At 37.5% G+C, this 26,733-nt stretch overlaps 1 protein-coding gene across 1 annotated transcript in view; it reads right to left on the bottom strand.

The window, feature by feature from the left end:
- The window catches only part of LOC116703903 (CUB and sushi domain-containing protein 1), a 199,153-nt gene that overhangs the window by 36,908 nt on the left and 135,512 nt on the right, over positions 1-26,733 (bottom strand). The window contains exons 40-53 of the mRNA XM_032539380.1: positions 26,437-26,614; positions 20,953-21,098; positions 18,096-18,176; positions 15,842-15,955; positions 14,046-14,162; positions 13,603-13,674; positions 12,265-12,411; positions 10,342-10,530; positions 10,054-10,239; positions 7,712-7,909; positions 5,373-5,546; positions 3,225-3,398; positions 2,731-2,904; positions 663-851 (exon numbers count right to left, since the gene is read on the bottom strand). Of these exons, the coding sequence (XP_032395271.1) occupies positions 663-851; positions 2,731-2,904; positions 3,225-3,398; positions 5,373-5,546; positions 7,712-7,909; positions 10,054-10,239; positions 10,342-10,530; positions 12,265-12,411; positions 13,603-13,674; positions 14,046-14,162; positions 15,842-15,955; positions 18,096-18,176; positions 20,953-21,098; positions 26,437-26,614 (2,139 nt within the window). The remainder of the gene's footprint in view (positions 1-662; positions 852-2,730; positions 2,905-3,224; positions 3,399-5,372; positions 5,547-7,711; positions 7,910-10,053; positions 10,240-10,341; positions 10,531-12,264; positions 12,412-13,602; positions 13,675-14,045; positions 14,163-15,841; positions 15,956-18,095; positions 18,177-20,952; positions 21,099-26,436; positions 26,615-26,733) is intronic.

Below are 26,733 nucleotides of genomic sequence, written 5' to 3'. Positions count from 1 at the left end.
CAGCATCTGCCCCTCTCTTCCTCTCTGTCTGGTTCCCCGTTTCTACCTCTCTGTTACTGTCCTTGTTCTTTGGCCCTGTGCGCCTCCCTGTACTTTTCTCTCAATCTCAGAATCTGCCTCCGTCGGGTCTCTAGTTAAATCTATGTTTCTATTGACCATGGTAGCACTTTGAGAAGAAAGCCTATTGCCCAAGTAGACACATGCCTACCTTTTTTTCTGTAAACATGCTCAAACCTTTAAGCATCTTTCATTCATACTCTTGCCCTCCATTTATGATTACTTTCCACCCATTTTCTCTGTTGAATCCTCTCTTATTTCTTGGTTTCTTATTTGCTCCTCATTTTCCTCCCAGTGGCTCTTAAAGCCATTTCACTCTTCAAATGGCTTTTCCTGACAAATACAAAGAAAAATAAATAGAAAACCACCTGCTTATGTCTACCCGTGTTCAGCACAAAAAAACTTTTGTAGACATTGTTTTTCGCAGAATTCCAAAAACTTGTAACCTGTTTGCAATAGGACAAACTTTTCATTGTAGGCATATGAATGCCAATCTATTGCTCTTTCTGTCTCTGCTTCTGTCTCATTTGTCTCTTAAACTTATATGAACATTGTTTCTCTCAACACAAAAAGTTCCATACTGCCTATATTTTGTCCATCCATACCTAGGCAGCGAGGGATTGGTCGGTCCGCCCGTCCATCATGCTGGCATGTGAGGAGCGCAGAGCCAAGGAGGTAGAAGCCACGTTTACAGTGGATTGCCACAGTTACACCATAGCTGAAGACTTCTGGGTAACGTTGGCCAGACTGGCGCACACCATTCTCCACATGACCGGGGTCAGAACAGTTTACCACTGCAGAAGAGAGCAGAATACACTGTTGGAACCTGTTTAAATAGTTCTTGGGAAGGTTTCTTCACTTGTAGTTCACATGGATATAGCAGGATATAGATTGTACTAAGGCAACTATTATTCAAATAACTATTATTCAATTAACACTATAAATACTATGTGCGGAAGAGAAGAGAAAAGAAGGGAAGCGTTAAACTTTTACTTTGTTTGTAATAATAATTATTTGGAAGCCCATACCAGCTAAATTACATAGTTGGGTCCAAATCACTCAGTCATTCACTACTTGCTATATAATAGACAGTCAATAGTTTAATTTTAAGTGAGCAGTAAATTTTCCCATCCTTGACAGGTGTACCGTCCCATGACTGTATTTTGCATCTGTAAAGTGCAAAAATGTTGCATTATGGGATTGTTAGTGGAAAGTAATTGATATGCCATTGTCTGTATGTTATTTTTGTTCCATTGTGGAACTCCTGAGGACACCATGTAGTGCACACCTTTAAAACTCAGAAGGGCACACATAGGGCACTTAAATGAGTGCTGTGGACAGTAAATATAGCGCAATTACAGTAAATAGTGAGATTTCAGGCACTGCTAAAGAGTTTAACGTGATGGAGCAAAAACTTTACAGAACAACTACCAAAAAACAGGACACAGTTGGATACTTTTAGTGTACTAAACCCTGAATCACAGTGTTACACATTCAGATTATCTTTGATATGCTGTTTTGGTCTTCTCTAAACTGCTATTTTGTCACACACCGCTCTGTTTTCTGAAGTTCTTTGATCTCTATTCTCTCCACTGGTCCCTTCTACTCTGCTCTGTTCTCTGGGTGGATGCCAGTCCAATAAGATGTTTTATTTTGCACATATCACAAGGGAGACTGACATTCCCTCAAATTCAAGTCCATGGGGGATATAGGGTGTGTGTGTGTGTATTGTGTGTGTGTGTGTGTGTTGTGTGTGTGTGTGTGTGTGTGTGGTGTGTGTGTGTGTGTGTGTGTGTGTGTGTGTGTGTCTGGCACCCTATGGGAACAAAGAAAGTTTCAGTCTTATAATTGACAGCTGCTGCTGGGAGGGAGAGAGGGGAGAAAGGGTATAAATGGAAAAAGTGAGGGATATAGAGAAAGCAAGCAAGTGAGGATGAATTCTCCCCATAGAAAACCCCTGTGAACAACTACTTTGAATCGATCTGCTCTCATGGCTGTGCTGAATGCCTGTCTGTGTGTTTTTTTAGTATATCATAACTGTTACACTACCAAAGGTCTGGGGAGGCTTGTAGTGTAACAAACATGCATGGTTAGCAGAGTAGAAGAACGTGTCTGTGGACATATACCCAGCTGGGTGAGCGCACATATGAATTTGTTAGTCTATTTAGAGACACACCACGCTGATTGTTGCTCAACACAGCTCAATGCTAAGCGTTTACGCACAAATTATTCAGTTCTCAAATTCACAGTCTGCTGGCAGCACAGTTGGCAAAAAATGTTGACATACTGTAGCTAGAAGCAAATCGAGCCAACAAATACTGAATACATACTGGCCATCTAAAATGCATGGTTTTATGATGACCTTTTACTCCACAACTGCTAGGATCGGAGGAGTTGGCAGCGTATGTTATCTCGTTACTCATTTCATTTGAAAGTAAAAACAAAGGTGAACGCACGGGGAATGTCCACTACAGTCATCCACCACAATGACAAAGTATGTGTGCACAATTACTTTTCATGGTTCTTGACATATACCAAAGGTGAAACTCAAGAAGAACCAACGCAATCTTTCTTGTATGCACTCTAATCTGAAGAGCTGGTTCAACTAAAGCATTTACAAGGATGTACAGGAGTATAAGTTTGTAACTCTGTGTTAATATACGTGTTTTTGACCTTTGCAGACGGGAAGGGGGCTGCTCCACTGTCCGTTGAGTCGGCACTGGGCTCGAGCATTTCCACAGAGGATGTAACCTCTGTTACAGGTGAAGTTGACAACATCATTGAGGTTGAACTCGCTGCCATTAGTCCGCCCGTTGCCTGGGTTGCCAGGGTGACCACAAGTGATAGCTGAGGGAGTATAGAGAAGTATGGTGAAAAATTTGAGGTGTGGAAAAAATATTATATGCAGCATTGTGCTATTTTCCTCTTGATATTTTGTGATATTTTCAAGTTTTTGTAGGGAACATATAGATGCTGCAGAGAAAGTCAATGAATTAACAATTTTAACCCAGAAGGCCTAAAATGTGTGATTTCCTTTAAGGCTTGTATGTGTAATGGATTTACTTTATAAAGGAAAATCCTTTCAGCTTCTCACATTAACTGAAAAGCACTAAATCACCATTCAATACAGATGAACTACAATGCTTTTGGTATCATAAAGAACTTACGGACGCAAACAGGTGTTGTTCCAGACCACCGATGGTCTTGCTGACAGATCCTGACGGATGTGCCGATCAGGCGATATCCTAACATGCACTGGTACACCACTGTGTCCCGGTAACTAGAGCCATCTCCACTAATGTGCCCATTGACTATAGGATCTGGAGAGTCACAGTGACCAGCTACGGGAGACAAAATGATAGAAATTAATGCAGTATAAAGAAAAACTTTGTCTCTAAAGTCATCAGTGCTGGTTCAATGTTCCCAAAGCTACGACCTTAAAGCACCTACTCTGGCTCAATATTCCAACAGTTAGACGGCCGAACAATGTATTGGAGCTGTCTAAATGCTGAAGGGTTTCTCTGTGTTCTCTATGTGGCCTTGCTTGCTTTCATGATTTCTTAAAACTTGAGCACATAAATTGAAGGACACATCTTGAGAGCTTAGGTGTGGAGAATCATTGAATTGTGTCCAATTCCACTTCAACTGTTAAGAGACCAATCATCCCCTTTCTCTGTCAACTCTCGTTTCATGTTTCTGTGCCTCATGAAGTCAATGACTAAGGGTCAGTACCTGTTGATGTATTTGGCATTTAATAGATTTTTCTCAAATGTTTTACACATTATACACTTTCTCGAAGCAGGATTAATGCTGTGAGAACATTGATTATTTTGTAAAACGCATTGTAGATTACTGTTGATGTAATGCAGATACTTCTACCACTTTTCCAAATACCATCTCCTCAAAATCATTTTCACCAGATGTCTGATTTTATAAAACCACTAGGATATAAAAGTGTTTTTATCATAAGTACCAAAACTGTTTAAAGCAGTAAACATGTTTTGAAATTGTGATTAATTGCGTAATCAATATTTCTGCCTTTCTGAATACAAAGAGGAATGTGTAAAAATGCATGTTACACACAGCAAATTATGGCATTTCCAAATTCTGAAGAACACATGTTTTGTTAACTTTAAAGATACACATTTCTTCTAATAATTGTAAAAAAACAACAACAACTTCATAATAGGATTGTGGAACTCATGGAAATAATTGGCATTAGAAAAAAAACATGTCAGCATGAGACTAATATAAAAATACAAAACCGTAAGGGAAGAGACTTCACAAAGCTTAATTACAATCACACTATTGGTAACTTTAGGTTAATTAAAATTAGAACATTTTATCACTTGTAATAAACATCATTCTGATGCACTTTTTCAATTCCAAACTTAACCCAATGCATATACAGCCTGTGTTGACAAAGGCAGCTAAGCTTACTGGCATTTAGACACATAAAATCCACATTTGTAGCGGTGATTATTAAATTGTGATTGAGCAACTTCTTCAAATATAAGCTCTACTTACATCAATTTTAAGGTATCTTGCTTACACTCGTTAGCATCAGAATCTCAGAAAAACAATGTGAAGGTGAAAATGCCTTGATTCAACTCCAAGGCTAAATCACTGTAGAGTAGAGTGTGTATGTAAAATCAGGATTAATCATCTCCGGTTAGTGCTTACTGAAGGTAACTCAAACCCTTAATATATTAGGTAATAAATGTCTCAGTAGTAGATCATTTGAGTTATGAGGCATGTTCATAGTTTATCTTACTTTTTGCTGGTGTAATTTCCATGGACCTTACCTATACACCTGTAGCAATCTCATGTACTAATAAAGGTTGGGTGTAAAATATATATGTTCATACATTCCATTAGATAGTAAGTCCTTACAAAAAGTCCATGTCACAAATCTTACGTACACCTCTCTACACAAGTTATAGATATAGTAATACAGCTGCTTAAGGCAAACATATAGACAGACTCTCATCACATTGTATGCCTTTTTATTTTGTACATATTGGCCTTTGCTATATTGTGTATGAGTGATAATACAGCCAGTCTTACTGTTGATACCAAGCACTCATCAGATTGGATTTTATATAGAAATTTAAAACACTTACAAAAAATGATATAAGTGATCATCAATCAAAGGCTTGCATGAGTCCTACTGTAAATGTTCCCCCATCTTCCGTTGTTTTTTTTTACAAATCACATCATTCAACCTGCTGGATTATTGATCAGATTGTTAACTTTGATGTACTTGGGACAGACTTTGACACAATGTACATCCTATCACATATTATGGACCTTACCTAGACACCTGGTCTCTGTACCACTCCACAGCCCGTTAGCACCGCATTCTCTGACATGTGACCCCACCAGTGTGTAACCATGGTTACACACAAAGATTGCAGTTGCTCCAAATGTGGTCAACGTCCCCAGTTTGGTACCAAAGGGTGGAGAAGGAAGCTCTCCACATGAGATGACTGAAAAATCAAAGAAATATGATTACTTCATGTTGTTACATGAAGACACTGAAAATGAGGTATTACACACACATAACATTATGGGGTAACTGGTACTGTTGTAGATTTTGTATTTTAAATCTATATAAGAAGTGGGTGATGTTGCCAAGGCTTCGTAACGTAACTGTGTTGCTGTATGTAAGATGACACTATAAGTCATCCTGAATTCAAACACTGTAAATTTAGTTGTCCAATGCAATAACTGACTAAATAAGATTTAGGTCAGAAAATTTGAGATTGTTTTTTTCTTCTTAAGCTCCTTAGAGACTGTTTTCAAACCACTGCCCAACTTAAAGAATAGATACTTCTGTTACATTGCCAAATCCCTCAAGCTGCTGCAGTTCTAGGTAGGGCAACTCAAATACTGGATCATGAAATAATAAAGAAATTAAATGAAAATTTAAAAAAAATAAAGTTTGAAACCACTGGTCTAATGTAACCATTTCACTTGAACGACATCTCGTATATTATGCAAGCCCATTTGAACATTTTAAAAACCAATCCAATTTAAAAATCCAATCTTCCACTATGGCCCATATATATCCCACATTTAGGAAGCACAGGCTGCATCTGTTTAAAATTGTTATCACAATATCAAGACAATGTGCAGTGGTAAAGATACTCCTCGTAATGCATTTAAAAAATAAGTAGTAACGGCTTATTAGGGCCAATGTAGGAAAACAACAATAATTACAGAGCCGGAGGAGGGGGGTAATATTTTGAGAATGAGTCAGAACTTCACAAGATAAAAAACTCTGGTATTCTCTGAGATTGAAGTGCTAGTTTTACAAGAATAAAACTCATACATTACAGAATCAAAGGCCTACCATTTATTATGCCTGCAGTTGATGACTTAATCAAATAGCATATATTGCAATCTGACTTTGCATTAGGGAAATACTTGGGATTTTGTCTCTGAATCCCCATATTATTATAAGCATTTGGACTTTAAAGAAACATTGCTGTGAATTGTGGCCCAACCGTGTTGGAGTTGTTTTTGGCAGTTTTACGTGACGTTACAAAGTTGTAATATAGATACTTGTGTTCTCTGTTGCCATTATTACTGAAAGGCCTTTCCTTTATATGTCTGTTTATATATATGTCTCTTGCCTAAACACCGGCTGCATGCGTCATATTTTTTTAAGGTTGGCCTGGAGCTCCACGTTTTTATTTTAAAGGGGGTGAAAGTGTTGTATGTGATAAACCATGATTGCCACTGCCTCTAATGTACCCATCTTTAACAATGCCTTCTTTTTGATCCCACCCTGTGCCCAAATGTGCCACAGGTGCACCAAGGAAGCCAAGCCACGGAATTTCCAAAAGTTAATATGGCACACTCCCAACAAACTGGGCAGGGTGCACCTGATTTGGCTGCACCGCTGGTAATAGAGTTACCATACCATAACACCTGAAAGTGGGTTGAAAAAAATCCTGACCCAGTGTCCATAATACAACTCAATGGACAGATAAGGATATCGCTAGAATGGAATGCGTGTTACAGCAGGACAGAATAATACAGATCATCACTGCAGGCATAATAATACACGGAAAGGAGCGGCAACTATAGTGTGATAAGGTTGATTCAACCTTGCAAAGTGAAGCAACATGGTTCCTTAACAAAAATACACTATTTCTCTGACTTGTTTCCTCGTAAATGTGTGACTTTAATCCTAGAGAATTTCTAAGTTTGTTCTCACAAATAAACAACTTAAAAAAAAAAAAATTATATATCTGAATATTACCCCCTCCCCCCAGTTTATTGTGTGTGTGTGTGTGTGTGTGTGTGTGTGTGTGTCATGTCGTTGATTTCAAAACCAACATTGCAAAAGAAGTTAATAATGATCTGTGTGATGTGGAGTACAAAGGACAGTGAAGAATTCCATATTTGTGTATCAACCCAGTTTAAAAGGAATGCTTTATAATAATAATAATAAATCCTAGGTAGACTCATAAATAAAGTTATATGTCATCCAGAGTGCAGAGGGAACAAAAATAAAACATAATATCATAGTAGAGTTTTATTATCTTGTTCCAAGGGGAAGAGGTCAGATTATTTGAGAGGAGTGGTTGGGATTTATTTTTCACTGGATAGTCACGATGTTGTTCATGTTATTATTAATACTTACTTTTGCATGTAGCTAGGTCATCCGTCCCCTCCCAGGTTCCGTTGGCAAGGCAGCGAAGAGTCCGATGCCCCATGCCTAAATAGTACCCTGTTGAGCATTCCAGCATCACCATAGAACCAAACTCTCCCAACCTACCAGAGAGCAGGCGGAAGGTCATATGATCTGACAAGGTGCCCTCAATGCTGGGGCAGTGGATGGCTGGAAAATAAAAACATAATCACATTACAATTAAATTAAACATTTAATTAAGGTTTTCAAGCTTCTTTTATGTCCTGCTGCCATATAGTTTTAGTTTACATACAGTTGTGTTCGAAATAAAAGCAGTGCCTTTAGAAAAATGAGTAAATGTCAAAATTCTTCAAGAAATTGTACTTTAATGAACACAGATACATTGGGGACACAGTACATTCTATTCCAAAGCAAAACAATTGCGCAAAGTCATCAAAACTTAAATAATAATAATAATATTTCAAATAAAGTAAGAAATGGCATGTTCAAAAGAATAGCAGTGTTGCCATCTTTCCTTGGAAACTCAAAAATGTACTGTACAAACAAAGAAATTCTTGATAAGTGAACCTAGCTGAGTATCCTAAACTAATATTTTGTCGCAAAACCACGGTTTCCGATGACTGCTTCACATCTGTGGTGCATGGAGTCAACCAACTTCTGGCATCGTTCCACAGGTATTGCAGCCCAGGATAATTGCACTGTATTCCACAATTCCTCAGCGTTTCTTGGTTTTGCCTCATGCACTGCACTTTTTATGTCAGCCCACAAGTTTTCAATGGGATTAAGGTCCGGGGATTGTGCTGGCCACTCCATCAGTTGAATCTTGTTCATCTGGAACCATGCTTTTGCTCGCTTGCTGGTGTGTTTGGGGTCATTATCCTGTTGAAAGGTCCACCTCAACGGCATTTCCTCCTCAGCATATGGCAGCATGACCTCTTCCAGGATCCTGATGTACTGGAACTGATCCATGATCCCTTGTATGCGGTGAATCGGACCAACACCATAGTATGAAAACATCCCCATATCATGATGCTTGCACCACCATGCTTAATGGTCTTCAGTGAGTACTGTGGCTTGAATTCTGTGTTTGCAGGGCGTCTGACATACTGCCTGTGACCCTTAGACCCAAAAGAACAATCTTGCTTTCATCTGTCCACAAGATATTATGCCATTTCTTTCAGGCCAGTCAATGTGCTCTTTGGCAAATTGTAAACGCTTCTGCACATGTCTTTTTCTCAGCAGTGGGACTTTGCGGGGGCTTCTTGCTGGAAGGTTAACCTCAATAAGACGTCTTCTGATTGTCACAGTACTCACTGTCAACTGAAGGTCTTGCTTGATCCTCTTGGATCCCATCATTGGCTGAGTCTTCGCCAGTTTGGCTATTCTTCTGTCCATTCGAGGGGTTGTCTTTCTTTTTCTTCCTCGTTTTTCAGTTTTTTGCTCCCATTTCAGGGCATTTGAGATCATTTTAGCTGAACAGCCAATGATTTTCTGCACCTCTTTGTATGTTTTCCCTTCTTTAATCAATTTTTTTATTAGGAAACGCTCATCTTCAGAACAGTGTCTTGAACGACCATTTTCATTGTTTTTTCAGGAGAAATGCACAGCCAGCATGCCAGTTGTCTTGATCCTTAAATACGGATCACCTGTTAACACCCTTTTTTCCCAGAATACCCTCCCTAATTGATGCCCTCTCTAATTGAACTCACCACTGCTATTTTTTTGAACACACCCTTTTCAGTTAATCATTCAATTTCACAGAATCCACAGTATGCATGGCTGTCCTGTTGGGTTTGTTGGTTTTCTATACCTTTATTTTACCCCCCAGAAACTTATCTGGGGTATAGAGTTTGAAATGTTAATAAAACCAGTGATTTTCTTGCTGCTGTTGAGGCACTGCTATTATTTCGAACACAACTGTACATGCCAAAACTAAATAGCACCTGAACCTCTATAATCTAAACATTATACATAACAAATGATACAAATCTATAATCTTATACTGTATATATGTGATGGCACCAGAATTTATTTATACATTTTCAGAATGACCTTGGGAACAGTAGTTTGATAAAAGAAAATAGTAACTCAGGATCCACTTCCAAGCTTTTTCCAGTGTGCCAACTACCAGTCATGGTCTTCCCTTGTTGCCATGTCATGAAAACAGCATGAGAACCCTGAAAACTGAGCAAACTCCACTCCATCCACTGAGGAAAACTGCGAGGTGTGGTGAAAAACTCTGGAAACAGCTAGTAAGTGGACCTTAATTGTTTAAGATATTTGGAAACTCATACTTTTGACTGTCCCTAAATCATAGTTGAAATAATACTTACGTAGGCATCTGGGGGCGGAGGCAGCGTTACTCCAGCGGCCATCCTCCAAACACACAGCAGTCATTTGAGCACCAGGATCAAGGTGGAAACCATAGTTACAATGGTAGGTGACCTGACTACCAACGGTGTACTGGTTAGCATGGAAGCTGCCATTGCCCGGCGACTGAGGGATTCCACATGAGAGAGCTGCCACATCACAAAGATAAAGTGTCCAATGGGAATCCTTCTCAAACTGCACCATTTTCATGCTTGTCAACTTTTTTAAAGAATGTCAATGTGAAATTTTACCTTGACAAAAAGGTGGTGGTGTATCCCACTGGAAAAGCCCATTGGGGTGGAGCCTGCAAGTGGCATTGCTTGAGCCTATCATACGGTACCCACGGTTACAATAGAACTGAAGTCTGCTACCTGGACGGAGTTTGGTTTGGTTGACCACGCCACCATTTACTGGAGGATCGTTGATGCTGCAGTAGGCAGCTTGAGAAACATAGATACAAAGACAGACAGAAGAAGAACAATTTAATAAAAAGGTATTTCTCTGTTTTATCACTTAACATAAAACTCTACCAATTACCAGTTTAACTGAAGGGTTAGCTCCATGGGTTATCTAGAAACAATATGGCACCAATTCATCCAATACCTGGCATTTTTGATGAAAGCCATACAAAATACCATCTATGTCCCTTCTGACAATGCAGCTAACAGTTTTAGTGATTGGCTGTGAACAAGTTACTAACACAAACAGAATACTTTAAAACTGGTTGCAAATAAAGTAATTACTCTGAAACCTTTCTGAGTAATGCAATGTTTGTTTCTTCCTGGAACTGAGTGTAAAAGCATAACCGCTAGAGCATGGAGAACAAACTAAGCATTCAGCAGAACACCCCACGTTGAGTCACCTTTCCTGTCCGATGTGGTCATTTCTCCACCTCTCTTCTCTTCTCCCTTTTGGCTTCACGTAGGTGGAATGACTTTGCAAATCCAGTCGGGACAATAGAATCACTGTAATTTTCTTTTTCATCCATAAACCTTCATTCCAAGAAGTATCTTATGTCTACCTCTTCCCAATGAGTCTTATGGCCTCTCTTTTGCTCACTCTATTGGCTCTAAAAATCTAAAATCTGTTCTATCTGTTCCACTAATTTTATATCTTATCATTCCATTTTTCTCTAACGTGATGTGGTGGCAGGAATATTCAGTCAGGGGATGAAGGTGCAGTCCTTCCAGTCCTTACTACTGAATGTGGATAATTCTAACAAAGGGACATGAACTGGCTTGTTGAGGCAGTTTTATCTGAATGCTATGTAAGTCTCAACTATAAATTGCTGTTCTCTGTATAGCTGCTGTTGTCAGGGCAATACAACACCATGGGGAAAAGACAACACTATTACTTCAAGCCATTGTGCTGATAAAACCCACAGACTAAAATATATCACATATTTCTTTCAGTATAGAGAGCCAGGAGACCAACTCACTCCTTTCAAGTCCAAACAGGATCAGTGTCACTGTAAATTGTATTTCCTATGACTGAAATTGGTGCTCATCTTTAACAAACTCTCCACAAGTTAAAAACCATGATGAAGGAGACAGCTCATAAACCTCTCAACCCAAATCTAACAAAGCACATGCTCAAAACACCACAGTGTTGGCAAGAACCTGCACTCAATCTGAAACAAATTGTCAAATTAACAAAGTAGACTCTTAATTAGCCTGATGCATTAATATGAATGCTTGCAGTTAGGAGTGTCTTCTAATGATCATGGCTTAGGTATAGCACCTACAGTACATATATGATGCATCAATTCACATTCATGATAAGAAAGGCCTTGGGGTTACTTATTCATGCTATTAGAGCCAAATCAGGTAACATTGGTCAAAGCTTTTTCAACACATCAGAATTTCAAATGTGTGCAAAAGCAGAGATATAGCAGAGGAGACAACTTTTTGACATGGTAGGACACTCATTTTGTTTAAAGAAAAATCTGTAGCTTTCCTCCCTGACATTCAAGTAATGCTCATGACTTAAACTGAAAAATACGTCGATAGATACAGACTGACAAGTAAACAGACATCTTGAAGCTTTTTAATTGATAGAGAGGTAACTTGTGTTTGATTTTACTGATATTGTCCTCTGATGATAACATAACCAGCTGATTATAAACAGAGTGACGAACAAAATGATTCATACAAAATGAAAGATATCATAAGTACCTGAGTATCGTATCTTAAATCCTCTCTTGTTGGTTGCATGGTCAGTGGACCATCGTAAGTAGAGCTGGTTTGTTTTAGATGTGAAGTTTAGCTGAGATGAGTGGTTACCACTGAGAGCAACAAGCAAAGGGCTCTGCCCTGAGGATCCTAGACAAACAAATGAATGATATTTCAGAATTGTTGTGTTTACAGTATAAAGTACATTTGTATGTTCTTATTTATACGCATGCATCTACAATATGTCGTTTTGTTTAGAGGTCTGTGTGTGTGTGTTGGGGGAAATTACTGTTTTCATGTCTGTATCAGTAAATTCACATTTTCCAATAATCTTACAATCTCCCAGATGAATATTGACCTAACCTAAACTGGAGATGAACAATATGCTGCCGTCAGACAGTGTTTATTTTTGCTGCAACATGCAGCACACAAAGGTGACAGCATCATTAAGTTGCTAAATAAATCCATGTTACTTATGGAACATGATTCTGATTGAAGCATATTATTTAGCATCTCAAGTTTAAGACCACCTGTGCTAATGTCTGTTTGAACTAGGCAGTGGATGGACCCCATGAAGTAAGTTCAAACACAACTCTAGTCACAGCCGCCTACACCACAATGATGCCATTGGTGTCTGCAAAATCAAATGCAGCTACAGTCTGTTTAACACCAGGCAAGATAAATAAAAATAGACAGAACTAAGCGGAATACACATATTAGTAGTAAATACTGTATGCTCATCCCTGCTTGTGGATTCAAATGCAAATCTCATATTTCAAAAGCTAGTGAGATATTACTTAAGTTTTGATGGCTTGTTATGTTTGCTGTTTTACAAACTAAGATGTGGGTACTAGCAAATATCCAAACAAAACACTAGTTAGTTGTCACTGGTTTTATAAAGTTATATAACATTCTTAATATGTAATGTCAATAAAAAAGAATAAATAAAAAATAAATTACATTACACAAAAAGAGAAAGGGACAAAAGCAAGACACACACACACACACACACACACACACACACACACACACACACACACACACACACACACACACACACACACACACACACACACACACACACACACCAATCTGATCTGAACACTTTCAAATGTACTGTAGAACCTAGGTGGGACTCCTTCCTAGTTGGGAAAAATTCATAACACCACAAATGAGAATTAAGTGTTGCAGTAGTGTTACTACTTTTCAACATACATAAATTTAATCTGCATGTGTGTGTGTGTGTGTGTGTGTGTGTGTGTGTGTGTGTGTGTGTGTGTGTGTGTGTGTGTGTGTGTGCGTCTAGGTGTAGAAAAAATAGAGAGGAAAAGCTTTGCATACCATCAAAAATCTCCAGTTCATCAAACTGTTTTTCGCTGTGGAACATCTCTACATAAATATTGATGGTGTAACCTGGGAAACAAGACACAATTATTTACATATTATCCAAAAAGCTGCAATATGTAATATAAAGTGTACCACACACACACACAATTGCACCTTGTACATAGCTTTGCTTGAAGCAGAAGCACATTTGCTCACAAAGCCTTGCCTGGCAAGCATGACACATTCTGTATTTTATGGTACCAGCACTTCCAAACATTGTACATACTGTCTATGTTACATACAGTCCCTCACAAAGTGCAACATGCGCAATTACACACACACGCAAATAAAAAAAGTACACACGCATGAATGTTTCACACTCTCACACATAACCTTACCCTACACGTACAAACAGCAGTCTAGACACATGCTGGTTGCATTTCCTCAACACACTGTACCTGGAACCATATGAAGCAGCCAGGAGCATGTCTGGCTGTTTGGGTAGTTGCTAGGAAACCCGGGGCTTAGAATCACTCCTGATGACGAAGACCGCTCTTCATTGGCTGGGCACTGTGCTGGAGGGGCAATAGACAAAAGCCAATCAGATTATTCAAAACAGTAAAAACATTTCAGAGTTTTCTTTTGTACATTTCTAGCTTCTAGCAACTCTCTTTTCCAATTTACGTCCTTTCGATCCATCCGTCCATTCATGTTTACCTACTGACACATGCCAAAAGAGCCTACCATTGGAAATGTGCATTTTATACAACTTCCTTTCACGTGTAGGGGTCATGTTGGGTCTAAGACTGAATGTGTGGATTCTTAAGACCACATGCCACTTGCCCAATGAATAAGCCTATTCATTAGCCTTGAGCAAAAAGCCTCTCCCAATCTTTCTGTGTGATGACTGTTTAGGAAACAGGATTTCAAAAATGGAGCTGAATTCTGACTCTTGTGTGGGGGAGCACTTTGGCTGCATGTCCTCGTATTAGAGTGCTGGATTCTTTTGCTCCTGCTCTATAATGGAAAGGACACTCTGTTCATAGTGAAGGCTGAGCATCTGTTCAACACAAAAAAAAAAAACACTAAAAAGAGCAATATTTCCAATGGAAATACAGTACCAGGAGCTGCCACAAGCACTTCCCAGTGTGGATAAGTTATTGCCTCTAACTGAAACTGTGCTTCTTTCCTGAGGTCTCTTGAGTCCTATAAACAAAAGTCACGTGCATGCCTCAATTAACTGCTGTACTACTGATTAAACATATCAACAACTTTTTAATTATGTAATTTGAATTACATAGTGGAATAGATTTGTCAATGCAAATGGGATGAAATTGTCCTGTAATTGGATAGCTAATAAAGATTGATTTTTTTTTTAAATAATACGGGTTTAACCATTTAACTTATGGTATTAATTGGTCAAAACATGATTTGTCGGTTAACGGTTGATCTCTATTCTGAATGCATTTCTGCAATTTAATTTTTTCCTAAAACAAGCATCTTTAAAGTGTTTGATTCACCGTGGCATAACATTTTATAGTTTTGAAGTTTTAATGTTTGTAGAGATGTCGTTAATGTTTTTCATAAATACAAAGAAACTGAGCTATATATCACACTGAATTTAAAATAAATGTTTTTGACAAATCAGTTGCAAGAATTTTAAACAAAGTGCACTGTTTGTCCAATCGTAACAAAGCTTGCAGGGTATGTTTTATAACAACGTTGGACCACATGTGTGAAATTACAGTCTTGATTGAAGTCCCTATTGAGAAAAAAGGTTTGAATCCGCGAATAGCAGCTTGCAGCTATATTTTATTATTATTATTATAACTATTATGATTATTATAATTATAATGGAAAGTGTCTTTGGGAGGTTTTGGAGTTTGAGTTTTAATTAATGTCATAATATCTCAGCCTGTATTGATTTGAAATGCAATTTTTAATCGCTGGGGTACTGTTTTAATGAAAAGGTGTTTTGACAGTTTTTAACGTGATTATACTATAGCATTCTCAAGTTATTATTTTATGTGCAATGTTTGCATACATACATTTCTGTTCTGCAAATTAAAAACAAGAGTACACATACAGTTCATTCAGTCTGACAGAACACAAGCTATGCTCTTAATGCTTACATCAGAGAAATGCTCCAAAATTTACTATAGATCAAGGATTGGTAAAGTATAATTTTTATAAACTTAGTAGACATAAACACACGGTATATTCTGTTTGTGGTTCCGGAGTTGGACTGCATTACCTTGACATGTTGGGGCCGGGGCTTCAAAAAGCAAATGGGAATTTAGTTTACACATCAGCTCTGCCTTTCCGACCAGTGTGTATCCAGGTAAACAGCGGTACTTCACAATGTCACCTAATGCAAGAAAAACAAAAACAATTATCTTTCAAGGCATTTATTTTGTAAGTAAAGCTTCAAAATAGTTAACACCTATGTTGTTGCTCCATTTTGACAGGCTTAATTTTGTTTTTGTTTTTGACCATTTAAAGAAACCTTTGCTGTGATTAAATTCCAGGGTCATGAAATACTTTATTAGCCTTCGTATTGATGTAAAAAAAATTTTAATTAGATATAATGTTGACGGTCTTGATTTATAATGATGACGTCAAATAATTGCCACTTGCTGCACTACACCACAGCAGCATCAGGCCTGCACCTGTTCATAGCTAGAGTGAAGTCATGTTTTGTGATGAAGTAAAGACCAAAGGGAGCTAGCTTTTGATAATCATACATAGAAATCTCACAAGCCGTCAGAACATTTGAGTGACTGTACTGTGAATTTTACATTCCCAAAACGTGGCATCTTAAAAGGTGTCAGGGAGATGTAATGCTTGCTTCAAACTTTGCCCAGGAGGCAGAGTGTGTGCAAGCTAACAGCATGGGGCATGGACTTTTAAATTGTTGAACAGAACAAACAATGAAATTCAATGTTTTGTTGAGAGGGTTCTAAGATTGTATAATTGGCTATTAGACTGACCGACAACAAAGCTCAGGATGTCTCTGAGGTACTCCACTCCGTCAGGTTCACAGTACATAGACATTTTCTGACGGCTTGTGAGATTTCTATGTATGATTATCAAAAGCTAGCTCCCTTTGGTCTTTACGCCGTCACAGAACATGACTTCACTCTAGCTATGAAAAGGTGCAGGCCTGGTGCTGCTGTGGTGTAGTGCAACAAGTGGAAATTATTTGACGGCATCTTTATGAATCAAGACTGTCAGCCTCATATCTAATGACAACTTTTTTTATATCAATATGAGGGTTAATTCAATTTTTCATGACCCTGGAATTTAACCACTGTAAAAGTGTCTTCAAAAGACACACACAAATCCCCAAATTCAAACAATCATTCAAAAATCCACTAGCTTTTCTGAATTCATAAAAAGTTGACATTTCATGATGCAAAGAAATGATTTTATATTTTGCCAGCAGCGACTAGCTCTGCATAACACTGGCACGGTAAATTGATCTTGCTGTGGTTGTATGAAATGTCTGCTTTTTTCAAACAGCTCCTGTTGATCTAAAAGGTCATCAAACCTAAGAGTAAGATGTTATGAGCAAAGCACATAACACAGAGCTGAGGGAAAATGAAAAACTTGACAAGCGATTATTTCTCCCAAAATTGATGGTTTTCAAACTCTTGGGAGACTTACAGTATGTGGTGTTTCATTTCTCTACAGTACATTAAGTAGAGAAAGGCAGGTTCACGATGTGTTTAGCCAAGCTTAACACAATTCACACAATGTATATAGAAAACAAGACTTTGTGGTTAAATTAGCAGTTAGTTCAAGCAATAGCTCAATTTAATGACCACATACAGGCGGTAATAATAACAAAGTTGCTTTGCACAGTTGTGGATAAAATCAAGGTGGTATTCAAATGAATTGGAGACTAGCTAACAAGGCACAAAATGTACTGAAAATACCATTAAGACCATTTTAAAAGTTTCAGAAGGCTTATATTTTCTTTGATGAAGCCAGCTATTTGCCCGTTTATGCTAAGTGTCTCCAAACACCTCAAATGAGAGATGCAACTGACATAGATCTTAAATGAAGAACTTGTTTTGCATAACATAATTGTCTTTTGTGAATTTATCGCTACTCTGTTTTTGTTTGTGTCACAGACACTAATACACATGCACACACAGTAGTACATTAAATGGATTTTACTTAGAGCAAGTGGCTCAGCTTCAGTGATAAAGCAAAATATAATTAACACTGACAGACTAACGTTAGCCTGCTATATTTAGATTATGCATGTACAAAGTAATGTGGCCCATTAGTGGAGTAATTTACAATCAGCAGCATAATGACCCCCTAAAAGCCTGATCAGATAGTTTGTCAGTCCTGTCAGGTACAAGTCATTTTGATAATAAGACATACCAATATAGATACGGTTGAAAACACATTTTAATTTGAAAGAATGTACAAAACGCTTTTCAACCAATATTTTACTGTCTCAAAAGGGTCATATTATTATTAATAAGGATTATTACCTATCCGGAAGTCTTCGTCTTCAAAGATCATGGCTGCATTCTCCACAACAGGGGGAGCAGGGCATTTCTTCAGACGGTAGGCTGGAGAAAGGTAAAAACATTTGTAAAATTGTTCTTCATTCTCTCGCGGCAAAGGAGCTTATTGCCATCATTAAAAAACAGCAGTGAGGTTACTCTTACCTCAGAATGTCCCAACTGTCATGTACTGTAATGGGTGGCCACTGTTCACTAAACCTGAACTAGGGCTTTGCATATAGTGTAGAGTGCATGTTCATGTCCTGAACATGCTACATCTACAGGGTGACCTTGTGTTAACTGTAAATTGACACGCTATTATTATCTAGTATGAATATTACATTAAAAAGTATGTGTTCCTTTGCCGCATGATTCACTTGCACTCATGCCGGAAATGTAGAAGACAGGATATTATGTATTTCATCGGAAGTAAAAATAATTAAGAATACAGAGAGAGCAGACCTCCACCAATGCATGCCCTCTCTTGCAATTTTAATATTACAACTGGAGAGGGAACCCACAAAAAGTTCTTACTCAGTAACTCGTTTTTGCAATTTTTCCGACAACAAATGAATGCAGCACAGATGCCTATCTCGCAACGAAACAAACGTTACAATTAATTTGTGTATCCGCCTTGTGATTCTAATCCGCTCCAAAATGCAATGGTTCTTTCTTGGGCTGTGCATCACTGTTCCACAAAGTTTCATGTAAATCTAGCCAGTAGTTTTTCCGTAATCCTGCTGACAGACAGAAAGACAAACATACAGACAAACCCAACGGAAAACATAGCCGCATTGAAAGAGAAGAGGAAATAATTTCAGTATAAACTGAACATCTCACAAATGGTGCTGAGTCCATCAGGGTGGCGTTGTGGGTTCAAAGAACCACTACATGATCTAATTTAACAAACTTCGTAAGAATTTTAAAGGTTATTCATTCAGCAATAAATGGTTTGCCACATGAATAGCAAACATAGGCAAACAATAACAAAACATCATTATTATTTAACTTAAAAAAAAATCTTTAAAATAAATCTGGTTTCCTGCAGTAGCTAAATGAAAAACTTAGATTTTGAAATAATGATTCACTGGTTCCATAAACAAAAACATATTTGGAGTTTAAGAAACCGATAGACAGGTAGTATTCAAAGTAAATAATATTTTAAACTTTTGATCAAAGACAGAGGTGCGGTTATTTTGTACATTTCCCCTGAAAAACTGTTGTTTGAGATTAGAGAAAATAAAGCACACCATGAGAAACAAGCTGTAGAGTTGCACCCTTTGTCACAAGGGCTGTATTATTGCACCAAAAGATACACACTACCATGGAAAATGTTTCCTGTAAAAACAAACCCCTAAAAAAACATGAGATGGACCTTTTCAGAGATCTGAACTTGTTTACTCTTTCAAATAGTAGCAGAGTAATGGAGTGAGCAATGGAAAAGAGGGAAACAAGAAAAGTGGCCATGCACTAGAATTTCTCTTAGACCCTTTTTTACTGTAGAAAGGCCTCTAACCTCATCTCTCTTTGCTATTCACTGGTTATGGAAGTGGCACTAGAATTGGGTACCAAAAAGCATTATCCAAATTCATGCTTATACTAAGACTATATCCATATGTAATTTTTGATTGAGGAAATTAGATTTGTATTTGCAAATGTAGGTGGCATATTGAAATATTTAAACAAAAAACACCTTGTGTGCATTATAATATAATAGTATATAGTAATATTTCCTTTATTTGCAAAGTACATTTACACATACAAGGAATGTATCCTCTGTATTTAGTAATCCATACTCCAATGCCCAGGAACCAACTCTAGTTGTAATGCCAGTCCTTACATTAAGGGCAATGACAGGAGTTACATACCATGCATGTCTATATGGTAGGGGGAAACCAGAGCACCTGAAGGAACATGCAAACTGATTTGAGAACATGCAAGCTCCACATAGGAAAAAAAACTGACTGGACTGGGGATCAAACCCAGTACTCAGCAGTTGCTACTTGCTGTGAGGCAGCAGTGCTAACCATTGAGGCCCCGTGTTGTAGTGTCAAGTTTTGTCAGAGTAAAAACTTGGCATTTGGTATACAGTATATGTGGCTTTACCTGTGTGTTCATATGGTACAGGAACAGTTTCTACCCACAAGCCATCTCTCTGATGAACAGCTGACTTCTTACTGTCAGTGTCAGGTTCAATTCTGGTCAATAACCCGGTAATCACTGTCTCTACAGCACCTGTTCACTGGTTCCACTTATTATTCCACTTATTTAGTATTATTCATCATTCTCATTCTCATATCTCACTTATTATTTACTATTCATTCATCATTCTCATTCTCATATCTCACTTATTATTTATTATTTACTATTTACTCATCATTCCCATTCTCACATCTCTCTTATTTGTTATTCATTCATCATTCTCATTTTCTATTTCAGAACTGTCCATAATGTTCATACTGTTCATATTGTAATATAATAACATAATACTATTTATCCCAGTATCCTTGCACTATGCTCCTTATTTAAATATTTTTTGTTGAACTCTTTGTTCACTCATACCTCTATATTGTTCTGTTTAGAGTATGTATATATTGTGTGTATATATTAGTGTGTATATTTTTTGTTTTGGTTGTTTTGTGTGTAAGCACAGTGTGAGCAACAATGCTCCAAAGAAAAATTCCTCGTATGTGTCCTCATACCTGGCGAATAAAGCTGATTCTGATTCTGATTCTGATTCTGATATGGGTCTAATTGAAAATAAATGTATATGGGTGTACTTATACTACAGGTAAATGTATTTGCTGTATGTAAATGTTTGTGTGAGAGTGTGTATCTGTACCATGGAAGTTGAGAATGAAGAACCCTCCAGTTGAAAAGTCAGAATGAAAACGGATCAGGACCTTTGGGCTGGTACTGTAGGCCGACTCTAAGGCCGTGTTGCCACTGAAGACTCCCAGTTGAGGACTAGACGTATCTGGGCCATCCCTAAATCCAGAGAGAGAGAGAAAAAAGTCAACTGACAATGACTAGAAGCAGGATACATTTTACACTATTGCAGCAGAGGGATGGAGTGAGAGAAACCAAGATTCACAAAATAGTTGGAAGAAAGATAACTATGGAGATTAGACGTGGGGGAAAAATCAATTCATGTATGTATTGTGATTTTTTATTAACGATTTGTGGCAGACAGCAATGCATGTCTTATTGTGAACAAAAACTATAAATTATTTTTGTTCATAATTACAGATTCTACATATAGGTGCTTTAAACAAACTCTCACAGTGACTTCTGCTGATGGAGTTCAGCAGCCTGACTCTAAGTAACATTATTCCCATTGGAATTTGAGGATGACATGACATGATAATGATTTAGCTTTTTACTTAACTATCCTGAGGGTAACTATGGAACCATCTTGCATTGCAACTGCCTAGGTTTAACCTCCATTAGATTTGTTTGCAACTGTTATTTTATTTTGTTTATTTTTTCTTCTATTCTGTGTGGAAATATATAGATTTTTCTCATTGATCTACCTGCAAAAAAATCATCCCCACCTCTGCCCAAACAGATTTTAGTAGAAATCTACAATTATCTCCAAAAGTGCATCTGTAGATTCCATATAATGGAAATCCATAAAAGTGATGGAAAACTTAAACAGCTACCTTGATTTCATTATAAAATTTTATTGAATAAACAGACTACTGGCAGTTGTCAAACATCAACAATGTGCTGGTGCATCAGTCTGCCACAGCTCTATAGGCAGATCAGGAGTTAGGATCATTATGATCTTCTTACATGCTAGTATGACATGCTAGTTGTGGATTTGCTTTCACCCTGACTGGATCTAATTATGGGGAGGAAGAGAAACCAAAAGCAGCCTTTGTTAATAAAATAATACCTCTAATACTTCCACATACAGTACTGTTCATTGAAAGGGCAGCAAAGTTATTTTCGTTTTTTCTTTGCTTTGCTTTTTTTTACCCATTGCAAACAAGTTGATTAAAATAAGCCCATGGATTAAAGGCTTAACTTTACTCATTAAATATTGAATGTTGCTGAAAGGTTCCATTTTCTAAGGTTCCTAAATGCCCAGTTTTAGGTTTTTAATGAACATGCCAATGGATTAAACAAGGCTTTTAAAAATGTAATTCAAGAAGAGTGCCTGGGATCTCTTGGCTCCTCAATAATTCAAGGCCTTCTGAAGGTGTTGGAGCTCATTTGAAGTATCAAAATGTTTTATTTGGGTCATTTAAATTAAAACTCAGTTAGACTTTTTTGGCTCTATTTTTACTTCGTGAAAAATATACAGACCCAATATTTTTTTTTCTTATGCAATTAAATTTAATAAAACGTTTTTGGGGAGATGTATGTTTTATTTAAACATATTTCTGAATGTGCAAAAATTCTTACAGCGGAGAGAAAACTTAAAGCTTACAGAATTTGTAAGAGACCTTTTGCTCAGTGAAGTAAGAATGCAGTACCGGGAAAGCTATTTAATGAAGTCAATACTCTCAAACCATAAGATGTTACCTTGCTAGCATAACAGCTGTTGGTGTAATCTCAACACCTGCTGAAACAACATGGTCAGGAAGAGAGAATCGTGATTCTCCCACACATTTTAAGTAAACCACTGGAAAATCAGATTAAAAAGAAATTTGATTTAATAAGATTTATCTACTCTGTTAATCTGCTACAGGTGAATGACACAAACACAGGGCAGCTGAGAATAGGCGGATGAATATCTTAACAGAGGTATACGGGCTAACATGATTCACCACCAACCAAATCACTTGTTTCCCTTTCCAATAAAAGCAGTGCACTCTTTGCCACAACACTCTCAAAGTCCTACGATGGAGAGAACAGTGGATCCACTACAAGAACCTCTTTGAAAGTAAACTGATGTCGTCATAATGGAGACAACAAGTTACAATGTGAAAAATTTCGAAGAGACAGTACAATTATATAATAACAATACCGTGATAGGAGAATCAGATATGTATGGTACTTTGTGTAAGATAATATTGGGATGTATCCTAAAATGAAAGGCAGCATTATAGCTGAGTGCTGTCATCATCTGAGCTTCTTATGATTATACAGAACTTTCTCTTCAACTTTATTCATCTTTTCTACACTTATTTGTTTTCTCAGAGATGCAGCACTAAATAACTAAATATTGTATAAAATCACCAACAGTACACAAAACAGCATTTAAAAAAGTGTGTTGGATTTTGTCAAATCACCTGACTCTAGAGTCAGTTTACAGCATCATAAACTACTGTGTTGCTCTGGTGTTTGATCCATATCCCACTGTTATAAATGGTTCAGTAATATTAAGCAACAAGCCAAACAAAAACTGGTGGCAGAACACAGAAACGGTTTGGCTTCAATCCCTGACATCTGGATGTAGCCGTCATCCCATAAACCACAGGGGTATACAAGGCACAAACCAGAAGACGCACATCATTGAGATATAGAATATACAGCACATTGTGATGCACAAGACAAAACACATTCATCACAAGTTTGATTCATGAGCAACCGGAGCACAGGGAGGCTGATGGAGGAGGAAACCATCATTACGACTGACAGCAGCGGTAGAATGAATGATCAGAGAAATGAAAGTGTAGGCTCCTCAGATCGTAAAAAACTACCTCATTGACTTGTTTGAATGTGAGGTGATTGTAAGATAGCTGTTACGGATGGAATTGCTCAGCCTGAACTAAAGCAATGCTCTATGAACACAATACTCTGCAAGTCATCTTTTGTTCACTGCTCAGCCTTTGTCGTACACATAAAATACCTTTTTCAAGTACAGTGACTGTTACGGTGAAAATCAATACAACTTGAATAAATAATACTGTAGGCTTGCTTTAGTCAGCTTATTCAAATCCACTGTGACACATTTGTGTATCAAACTCTTAGTTAAAGTTAAGTTAACCATTAAAAGTTCTATATTTAATGGAAATGTTGGTCCCATTCAATTTCCTATAAACCAAGCATGTCACACAGGGCATATTGTGTCTCTTAACATTCTCTTTTCAAATTAATGAAGAAATCCAAACAATCAGATTCCCAAAACACGAGAAAAACAGTGGTCCAGATCTTAAGCTCTTTTGAGAGTAATAAAATGACGTCAGTTATCTTGTTTTACAGTTCACCACAGATGCACATAAGTTAAGGTATTCCAAATACACATGCCAATTTAAAAAAAGTTTCAGAAGGTCTGTATTTATAATCTCAATACAATTTAAGACATTAATTCCCTGTAAACCCATTGTACCTCTCATATTGCTATAACCTTCCATATGAAAAGCACTCTTGTTTCTGTCTTAGAAAGACAAAATGACCCAAGGACTCAACAAAAACTTTGCCTCACACCACAAGATATTAGATAGAATGGAAAATCTGTTGAAGCGCAGATGAGCAGTGAGCACATCTCTGTCAAAAAGAAAGGTGGCCATAGTCACTGATGCAAAAACCTCTGATCTGACTGACAATAACTGGAAGGCAAATTACTGTCTGTATGTGCTTACATCACCGTTTGCAGTGAAGCTGTTTAATGCGTTGGAGATATAGTTGGATTTAGCAGTGCAACAGGCCATCATTTATACACTAATCTCACATTACAGATGTCTTTTGGTACCCTACAATCTAGGAATGTGATTTTAAAAATGTGCCAAAAACTACTGAGCCCCGGAAGTGACATGGAGGGGAAAAAAGACCTGGAGGTCAAACTAGGGACATACACTAAACTCAAGATCTCGAGTCATGATGATGTTTTTTTTCTTTGTTCTTTTCCACCATGAAAGTAGAGATCTTGAGTTTGAAAGTCGAGAAGTTAAAAAAGTAAAAAATAAATAGATGGAAATAAATAAAAGCAAAACATATGTATTTAGGCTATCGAACTATAATGACTTAAGGACTAATGCCTATGTTTGTATGTAGTGCTTCATTTATGTATAGATATATGAATTAGGGTTTCCAAAGTAATTTTAGCCAGGGCTGAAAGCCAGGGATGAAACTGGTAGGCTACACTGGCGCTGTTGCAATGGAAATGAGATCCCGTCTCTGAATATGAGAAAACTGGCCTTTTTTCGTTTATTTTCAAGTGATCATATTTTTTGTTATATGAAATAGAAAATGAAAATCAAAGCATAGTTTAAATTTCTCCCATCCCCTTTTGAATGAAAAGAGAAAACACCTAAATTTCAAATTTGTATTTTAAAACAAAAATCAAATAACCATCTGCTTTTTGTTTTTAATACCCGTTTTTTTGTAATTTTATTTTTTTTGTTTATTTTATTTTCCCTGCCTGTCAAAGTCAAGATCTCGCAAATAAAAACTTTTTTTTTTTTTCTTCTTTTTTCTCCCCCTCCATTTCACCTCAGTGGCGCCATAAAAAACACATGAAAGCTGCAAAATAACTTGATGTCCCGCCTCTTATAGCATATCCATAGCTCTGGTAGCTGGTGAGATTGAAAGCGAGTAGTCACCAAGTGTGAATGTATTACTTTCCCACTGCCTGCATTCAGGCTACTCACTCCCCAGAGCTTGACTCTTGAGCCTAATATTACTGTAACAGACTGACTTTACAGTATACAAACACCATCCTAAACCAAACCAACAACAAATGATGACAGGGCCCAAATCTTATTTGATCTTTATTATGTTGATAATAAATCTACTGTTTTATATTATTTTTGACAGCAAACTTAATATTAAGTGAGAAATTTCAGTTGGACTGACCCAAACTTGTCAAATATAGCCGAGTCCCGCTGGATTTGTGAACCCAGCTCCACTGGTCCTCTCATTACATTTCCCACTCCCCACTGAATCTCATCATTACTGCCAGAGTTCCCGAGCCCTCTCCGGGTCTGGGCATGGCCATGGTACTGAGTTAGATTGAATTGGTCAGTGGTCCCATTGTAAATGCATTACTCTCACACTCCCTATAACAATCTTACCTCCACACTGAATTCCATTATTTCTGCAGGAGAGTCAATGTATGCATAGCACAGAGTATATATGCATGGAGATATTAGGATTGTATGGAGCTGTGATCCCTGTGTATCAACCATGCCATATATAGATACACATGGGGTTGTGTGTGTGTCCTTGTATGATAAAGTAATAAACAAGTGACTCACATTGATATATACCTTTGTACAAGCAAGACTGTACTTGTATAAAGTAAAAGATGTAATGAATAACAATGCAATGAATTACCATGAATTAGGTTTCCGCTAATGAAATATATCTGTGTGTAAGTGTGTGTGTGTGTTGTGTGTGTGTACATGAGATCAAGTGCAAGAGCACCCAGACTTACCAGACAGCGATGTAATCAGTAACAGGCTCTGTCTGCAATAAGGTAAAGTTGATATAAACTCCATGTCCATGAGGAACAGTGATGATCCAGCTGCAGTCTTGGGAGTTGGGGTATTCAGTTGGGTACTGAGGTGAATAGATTGTCCCGTTTTCAGCCGTGACATTATAGCCGCAAGGAGCTGTAAGAAGCGAGAGTTATGAGATTATCTATTTGCATATTTGTCACTTTCTTCTAATGTGCTAGACCTGAAAGGATCAGGAGACAAGAAGAACTGTTGAACCGTAGACAGTGAGTAAC

The sequence above is a fragment of the Etheostoma spectabile genome, chromosome 1, assembly GCF_008692095.1.
Source record: "Etheostoma spectabile isolate EspeVRDwgs_2016 chromosome 1, UIUC_Espe_1.0, whole genome shotgun sequence".
NCBI lineage: Eukaryota > Metazoa > Chordata > Actinopteri > Perciformes > Percidae > Etheostoma > Etheostoma spectabile.
The sequence above is the reverse complement of the archived record's forward strand: the minus strand, read 5'-3'. Positions and strand labels throughout refer to the sequence as shown.